The following is a 9,057-nucleotide window of genomic DNA, read 5'->3' as shown; positions in this document are numbered from 1 at the left end:
CAATCATACAAACAAAATAAATTAATAAATAAATAAACTAACAAATGATGATTGAACCAACCAACAAACAAAAAACAAAATGAATGAATAAATAATGAATAAATGAATGAATGAATGAATAAACAAACAAACAAATGAATGAAAGAGAGAGAGAATGATTGCACTCCCTTAGCAATGTATATGGCATAAATTAGCCGTGTTTATGTCATAAAGGTGAAATGTTAAAGACAGGAAGGTTTAGTTAGGCGGCTTTTCTTCCTAAATAAGTAATTGTTATATATATATACAGTACTGGACACGCGAAACCCGCAAAAGTCGCGTTATGCCGCGAGTGTAGTCTATGTCGCGACGGGACACTTCGCGGTAAAACATCGCCGCGTGCAAGTTCGCCGAATTTCGTGGCGGGTCACGAAAAATCGCCGCGATGTATCGCCGTAATTTACGGCGAATCTTCAGCAATAATTGTATTAATAAATAATTTGTAAACAATAAACGAGATTGAAATTACAAAAGGTAATTGGTACTACATCAAAGAACGCACGATAACAAATTGTCCAATTGTTATTTTTGATAATAATACAAATGTAATTAAAATCCATTGTTTACTTTCGCACATATTCTATTTTTAGAACAATGCAAAGCGACATTTAGCACCGATTCACAGGTGTAACTAATTATTACGTCTAATACGCTAATTATGATTGTTGAAAATTGTAAAAGTTTTATCACTTTAAATTGACATTCTTTTACCTTCAATTTCACGAGTAAAAAATGCCAGGTGCATGAGTAGGTGATGAGTAGCAAGATGCAAATCAGATTTTTTTTTATTCCCGCCAAATCAGCCAGGGCATTTGACCCAAAAATTCCCTCGAAAACAAAAATAAAATCGGAGTTAAATCATACATTTAATATGTAAAGTAACGAGTGATCATTCATGAGGGCATTCTGTGCATAAAATTAGGGTGTTTACTATTTAAAGTATTTACATAAATAGCGACCAACCAGGGAAGGATAATAACCTTACGTCACGCAGTACTGCATGCGCGCGGCAATTAAGTTGAATTAACTAATAATAGCACGTATCAAATTAAGGTGTGGAAACGGGATTAAAATTTTTTTTTCAAATTAATGAATATTTGTAAAGCATTTATATGGTCACTAGTTTACCATGTGGTAATTTTAATGTGCTTTGGGGTACATGTTCGTTTGTTTATGACTGACGACACTGATTAAATACTATAAGCCCATGCAATAAAACATTTCTGGTAGAAGCGTGGTCATAAAATTGACCGAAAAAAATATCCTTTCATATGCATTATTGTTTTGATAGCAGACACAAGTATTGCACAATATCTTCAAGATCATTAAAATGTAAATAAAATATCACAATCAAAATGCACTTACGATTAATAATATGTCAACAATTGACACAATCAATATCCAACATTTTTTTTACTTGAGCAATAATTAAACATGTGTAATCATTCCTTGACAAAAAGAAATGACAGTTTTTTTTCTGATATATAAAAAAAGAGGTGAAAGTCAATCGAGTGTCGGCATTTCTTTGATGATTCGGCAACAACTACGGGTGTGTAAACATCAAAGATTCACAGATTCTTCAGAAGAGCCGACCAGTCATTTGTCAGAGGTCATTTCGTGTGTAAATTTTGTATTTATTATTTAACAATGAAACATTATATTCCTTTTATTTATGGATGCTTCTTTTTGCGCGAGTGTTTTTGTGTCTTTTAGCGCTATGGAATTTCAACAATCGGCGATAATTTTCGGTAACTAACAATTAAATATTTTAACATTTTTAAAACAGGGGTGCAAATATCCGCCATTCAGAAATTATAGCAGACAAATCTTGCGTGTGTTATTTTTTACAAACGTGTAATAAATTGAGTAATGATCACCCGAGAGAACGAAATGTCCCGGTGATCCACTACATTTAGAAATGAACAAGTTAATGTCGTATCAATTATGTATCTTTTTATGTAACTAAATATCTTTTTACACATATATTATATTTATATCTCTACTTTAAACTCAATATGTACCCCCCCCCGCCGCATACTTGTACTGCGTGTATTGCGTCGCATTTATACATTGAGGTCATGATTCCGCCATTCACGGAAAGTTTTTAACGGTGTTATTTGATTTCGCCGTGGTTATTTATATTTGCTGTTGGCATCAAAGATAAATAGAGAAAGGGCATTTTAGCAAATTACAAGATTTTCTTGATACAACTTCATGTAGATCTACTAATTAATTTTCGTACTTGTACATGTATATCTGGTTTCAAGTTCACAGACTACACTTATAAATAGATCTACATTTATTATACAAATGAACATGTATTATTCCCCGCGAATCGCGGCAAATGTTCACGGCAAAATCGCCGCGAGTTGAATTCGCGGCGATTGTCTCAAGTTGCCGCGAATTCGCTCGCGTTATAAAGCATGAGAGTTCGCCGCGAATACGCGAATTGTGCGGGTTTCGCGTGTCCAGTACTGTATTGTATGATTAATTGTATATGATCATTAGTAAACTTCACATTGTAAGGTATCAAAAATAGAATAAAAGGATTGTAAATTAAAATGTACAGTTTCTTTCCATAATTTATTACCTAAATTTACATAATTCTGCATTGTGATAGCAGAGAGTGAATTTTGTGCAATGTCTGAATTCACAATGACATCATTTATAATTATAAGCACCTGTATTATATCTAATTTGCATTTAAAATTTTCATTATAATTATATGCAAATCTTAAACTGTGGTTTCGGAAACCTTATTTTACAGGAAGCAATTTTCACGTTTGTTTTAAATATAAGTAAATTGTAAGGTTAATAAAGAAAAATCAGCGGACATTTTGAAGGTTGGAAGTAATACTGTATTATCGTTTTCTATAAGCCCGTTGAAGTTTTACGATATTTCATTGAACGCTGAAACTATTACTCCTTCAAACCTGACAGATTTGTATATACAAACTGGGTGTTTCTGGTCAGGTAATTTTATGGTTTCACTGATAAATGTATATAACAGAAACAAAAATCCAGAAAAACAGAATAAGGCACAATGAATTACTACACAAATATTTGATAAATACTATAAAATGAGGGACCTGGCAGCCTGAGTGATCTCCTAAATGGGGTTGGGGAATATATTTCTATATTGCATCTTTGCCTGTTAAATCTTTGCCTCCGTGGTCGAGGGGTTATAGAGTTGATGACTTCTAATCCAGTTACCTCTCTGGCATGGGTTCAATCCCAGATAGATGCTTTGGTAGTTTAATAGCACGGAGGAAGGTGGTCTAGTACTGGTATAACTCTCCAGGAACGATGGTTAGGAAACTACCCGCCTATATAACTTAAAATACTGTTGGGAAAAGGCGTAAAATGAAACAAACAAACAAAGAAAACTTTTTAATAATATGCAATATTGACTTTTAATGTTTTTCATCTTTGTGGATTGAACTTTTATTGATGAAACAGAGAATGATTTATATGAAACTAGACTCAACATGGTCTATGTCCATTTAAATTAATCGTTCACATACAATATATGGAATTTTTTATGTTGATAGATAAGAATGAAACTAGTATTGTTACAAATAGAGGCCAATTTGTATTCCATAACATACATGTACCATTCTCTCATGGTTTGTTATATGGATATTTACCTATATGAATTACCTGTACCACTCTATATTGTATGAAAAACTCAGACTTATGTTGATATGGGAAAAGAAAGTAAATTACTTCTGGCTAAACTGTTATATATACTAATGTATTACAATAATTTACGAATTTGATAAATTTACGAGTTTTTTACCAAAAGAAAGTAAAAATTATAGATCTTGGGTTTTAGCATAAAATTTACATAAAATGCATCATAACGTTGTTAGAAAATACATTAAATGGGTGTTAAGTTTGGAAACGCTTTAAGGTTCTTTTCTTACTCGAGCTGTCATATTAACTGATGAAGAAAAGTTACAGTGAAAAAAAATTAAGTTTCGTTATAGGGTTACGATTTTTTTTCTAACGAACTTTCGTAATATGAAGTGTCAATACGTCAAGTGATAGGGGTTTTAAATTACAAGGTACAGTTTCAACAAGAATGTTGCTAATATAGTCGATGCATTGAAAGGTTGAAGGTTAAATGCATTGAATGTAATGATTTGGGGTTATTTTTGTAAATCTAGTTGAACAATAGGATTGCATAATATGGATGGCAGTGGTTGCCAAATTTTAAATTTTATTTTTTTGCATATGGTTTTTAGATATGATATGATTAAAAGCAGAATGAATAAAGTGTGTTAAAATATCACACAAGATGACATGTTTAAGACAGGCTAGAGAAACGATATGTGTTACGAAAATTGAACAGTTAACAATTTAAATATTAATCAAAAGCCATGGGGATGACTGTTGTGGATTTATTCAAACTTTTATGGAATTATTCTTTCGGATTAATCTTCACATATTTGATTAGCCTACTTGGATATGACAGGTAAATATTGTTTATTTTTATTGTCAATTTAGAAATTAATAATTATTTAAAAAAAGCATTATTTTCTCTGCCATTAATACATATTGCTATTAGGAGACAAAATTCTTTTACACAATAGTTTTTGTGTCGCCTTGAAAAGGTGACATATAGGGGTTACTTTTGTCGGCGGTGTCGGCGGCGGCGTCTGTGTCGTTGTCGGCGTCGTCGTCGGCGTCCCCTAAAGCTTGTCCGGAGCATAACTCAGTCACTATAAGTCTGATTGACTTCAAACTTGGTATGCATGCTTCTTTCAATAACCCGAAGTGCAGTGCACAAGGACCGGTACTCTGCAGTTCTTATTTTTTGAGTTATTGCCCTTTGTTAATTTTCATACTTTAATTTTGTCCGGGCCATTTCTCTTCAACTAAAAAAGCTATGGACTTGAAACTTCATAGGATGATAGATCTCATTATTAAGAAGTGCAGTGCACAAGAACCAGTACTCTGCACTTCCTAATTTTTGAGTTATTGCCCTTTGTTAATTTTCATACTTTATTTTTGTCCGGGCCATTTCTCCTAATGTATAAAAGCCATGGACTTGAAACTTTATAGGATGATAGGTCTCAATAAGAAGAAGTGCAGTGCACAAGGACCGGTACTCTGCAGTTCTTATTTTTTGAGTTATTGCCCTTTGTTAATTTTCATACTTTAATTTTGTCCGGGCCATTTCTCTTCAACTAAAAAAGCTATGGACTTGAAACTTCATAGGATGATAGATCTCATTATTAAGAAGTGCAGTGCACAAGAACCAGTACTCTGCACTTCCTAATTTTTGAGTTATTGCCCTTTGTTAATTTTCATACTTGATTTTTGTCCAGGCCATTTCTCTGAAAGTATAAAAGTTATGGACTTGAAACTTCATAGGATGATAGATCTCATTAAAAAGAAGTGCAGTGCATAAGAACTGATACCTTGCATTTCTTATTTTTGAGTTAATGCCCTTTGTTGATTTTCTTACTTTATTTTTGTCCTGGTCATTTCTCCTCAAGTATGAAAGCTATGGACTTGAAACATCATAGAATGATAGATCTTATTGATAAGAAGTGCAGTGTACAGAAACTGCTGCTCTGCACTTATTATTTTTTTAGTTATTGCCCTTTGTTATTTTTCATATTTCATTTTTGTCTTGGCCATTTCCCCTAAACTACATTGTTCACAAGGCGACACATCCGACTCGCGGAGTTCTAGTTTGATAATAAGGAGTCTGTCTGATTAGCCCAATAGGGAGTGTTTCTGATTTGTAATCCAGGGGTCACTCATCGTTCTATCCTTGGTCAAGGCAAAATTTCTCTGTTACAGTCAGTTGATGTCGGGCATTGATGTCGAACATTAAGTCTTAAATGGACATTGCGTCTAATGGTCATTTTTCTCTCACCAATGATTTAGAATTCATATGAAATTAGTTTGTTGGTCACATGCAGAGAAATTTGTTATTACTAGTAAGTTAACAAGGAAATTGGTGAAAATTATAACAAGGCAAACAATGTGTGTCTACTTGGGTCTAATTTGTACCATAGGAACTCGAGAACGGGATTGCAGATTGCGGCGCATATTTTCGATCGTGTAACGGTTTTTAAAAACGTTTCTGCTACATCTAAATATCTTTAAGTATTATCCGAGTGTATGGACTCAAAAAATATATTATCAATTGAACCCAATCTGTCTCTTTTAAAACTGGTCAATTTTTACGGTATTATAAAAAAAGACAAGGAGTGACATCCGCCATTCGCCGCAACGTTTTCGGCATGGGTTTTTCCCCTTTGGCTACAATTGATTACTTTTTTTTCAGAATTTTGTTCCCGTTATTTTTGTCAACTATCAGGTATCGTCCGGATATAACGTTAACGGTTTATTGTTTACACGTGTTGACATGTTTAGGCGGCATTATAACGGGCGTATTCGTGTTTTGATTTGTTAACATGGAGAAAACAGACACTTTAGTAATATGTTCCAACTGATTTTGCCTAACTGAAAAAAGGAATATTAAAACATGATCCATAGATAAATATTTTAGGCACTCATCTGGTATTCATTACTAGAAAAATTAAAACAAAAATCAAGCATATCAAGGGGGATAACTTAAGCCGAACGTTGCGGTAAATGGCGGATGTCACTCCTTTTCTTTTTTCAATATACCGTAAATTTGACAGATTTTTAAATTAGCAGATTATATTACATTGAGATTAGATAATTAAGGACCACCCGCTCGAATAATATGAAAAGATATTCAAAGGTCGGACAAACAATATGTATAGCCGGTACTGATTCGGATTTATGCACCGCAATATGCGGTCCTGTTCCAGAGTTCCTATGATTTGTACACATATGGCCAGTCCTCTGAGGTGCTGCAGACCTGCATAGAGCTGGGTCCATAAATAAGACTCTAGATTAGTAAAATAGTAGTTTTGAATAGAACAATGGTTAATATAATTTAGATATAGGTGCATCACTGTGTATCCCATAAGGGACAAAAAAGACATAGTTATCATGAGTGCTTGCTAAATATTGCCAAAAAAAATGCATGCCTGAGGTACCTGTTTGTGCTAGGGAGTCCTAGTATGATACAAAATACCCTCGTTTCAACTGCTAAATTTATGAAACAATATTATAGTTTTTGCCCAGCAACAGTTCTCTTCAAAGTGTAAGGGATTTCAGTACATGTATTAAGGTACCAATGTAACCTAGAAAATAAGTAACTGAAATGATAGGTGTGAAGATGGTAGGGGACTAATGGGATGCCAAGCTCAAATCTTTTTTTACCCACCTGCAGACACCAGAGAGTTAGAAATTGTGGAAATAGGCTCACTAAAACGAACTTAGGGAAATACATTCATGAATTACTGTAATATATATAGATCTTATATACACAACAACAGTGAACTTGATTCACCAGTCAGTTGATTCCTGGATAATTTACTCAAAACAAAGTCAAGAAACATTTGGCACAAACACTTGTTCTCTGTAAATCTAAGTAGGAAAGCATCTGATTTCTTCATGTATGATAACTGGGAAAGGAGGAAAAGATTGGAACATAAACAATTCTTCTCTGCAATATGATTTTATGCCATGGGTCTGGAAATGGATCTATCACATCACATTTGTTAAATGTAGATGGGGTGGGATGGGGGGAGATCAAGGTTGTAAGTGGGTAGCAATGTGTTTTAATGCCATTAGTCTCGAAAGGGTTTTATCATAACAAAAGTGAAAAAATAATGTCGTGGGGTGGGGGGATCAAGGTTGTAAGTGAGATGGCTTATGTAGAAAGGTGAAGGGTCTGGGGTGTGGATGGGAGGAAGATAAAGGTTGTGAGATGGCTTATGTAGAAAGGTGATGGTGTGGATGCGGGGAGATAAAGGTTGATAAGATTGCTTATGTAGAAGGGTGTGGGGTGGAGTTTGGGTAGGGATGGGGGTGGGGGGAAATCAAGGTTGTAAGTGAGATGGGGCTTTATCATAAGGTGTTTCACACTTGTAATTAAATTTAGGAGACTGGAGTTGGGGTGGGGGATAGATCAAGGTTGTAAGTGCATAGCTATATTGATAGAGGAAGGAAAGTGGGGGACTGCAGGAGGGGGACAAAGGGGGCGCCTGTAAGTGGGTTTCATTTTATTGTGCAGGATGAATAGTTGGAATTAAAAGTGTGAGAATTACATCCTGAGAGGATAATAAGCTTCTAGACTTGCCAGAATAAATCACTTATCAAGATATGTTACCAAACTATTGATACCTATAGACAATTGATTTGCTTATGTTAGGAAACAAAAAACATATGTTTATCACTTAACAATGATGTGTGTTTATTTACCTATGTCATTGTATAATTGTATCATTGCTAAACATAGAAAATTATGTTTAAGGCACAATGTAGACATAAAAAGGTTTATTATGCAAAACCAATTATCTCCAGCTGATGGATGTAATGTAGAAAAAATTACCTTAAGGTATAAGATAATAAATAGTCAGTACAGAAAGGTTATGGTGATACTACTATATTGTACCAGGTATATCAACTAATGATACTATATTGTATTGGGGTTTATAGGGTGATACTAGGAGCATGGTACAATATGTATCCTCATCAACATCTGAAGGAAAAAAGACAGAATAACCCCCCCCCCTCCAAGTTAACTTGTTATATTTATATTACATAATTAGTAACTGCAACAAAAAACTTTTAATGGCAGAAAGAGTACAGATTTAAGCTCACTTCAACAGTCCCACTATAAAAGAAAGTTTGACACATGCTGCCAAAGGCTGGTTTGTATAAATTGGTGAATCCATTTTTGTTGACATTTACTTCCCTTGATCAGTGATAAGGAAAATGCTGTTAAAATGTACTGTCCATTATGGTAAGGCTGTTCCTTATGGTAAGGCTGTCCCTTATGGTAAGGCTGTCCCTTATGGTAAGGATCTATCGATGTCCATTATGGTAAGGCTGTCCCTTTTGGTAGACTGTCCTTTATGGTAGGACTTATGGTAAGGCTGTCCCTTGTGGAAAGGCCGT

General features: G+C 34.3%; 1 protein-coding gene across 1 annotated transcript in view; it reads left to right on the top strand.

Annotated features, from left to right (window-relative positions):
• Positions 1-4,311: 4,311 nt before the first annotated feature.
• Positions 4,312-9,057, top strand: part of LOC132751127 (caldesmon-like) — a 60,692-nt gene continuing 55,946 nt past the window's right edge. Inside the window, exon 1 of the mRNA XM_060741248.1 lies at positions 4,312-4,516. Within this exon, the coding sequence (XP_060597231.1) occupies positions 4,422-4,516 (95 nt within the window). The 5' untranslated portion in view covers positions 4,312-4,421. The remainder of the gene's footprint in view (positions 4,517-9,057) is intronic.

Source organism: Ruditapes philippinarum, unplaced genomic scaffold (assembly GCF_026571515.1).
Source record: "Ruditapes philippinarum isolate M1 unplaced genomic scaffold, ASM2657151v2 ctg1509_1_1_1_1, whole genome shotgun sequence".
Classification (NCBI taxonomy): domain Eukaryota; kingdom Metazoa; phylum Mollusca; class Bivalvia; order Venerida; family Veneridae; genus Ruditapes; species Ruditapes philippinarum.
Note: the sequence above shows the minus strand (reverse complement) of the source record. Positions and strands in the feature narration are given on the sequence as shown.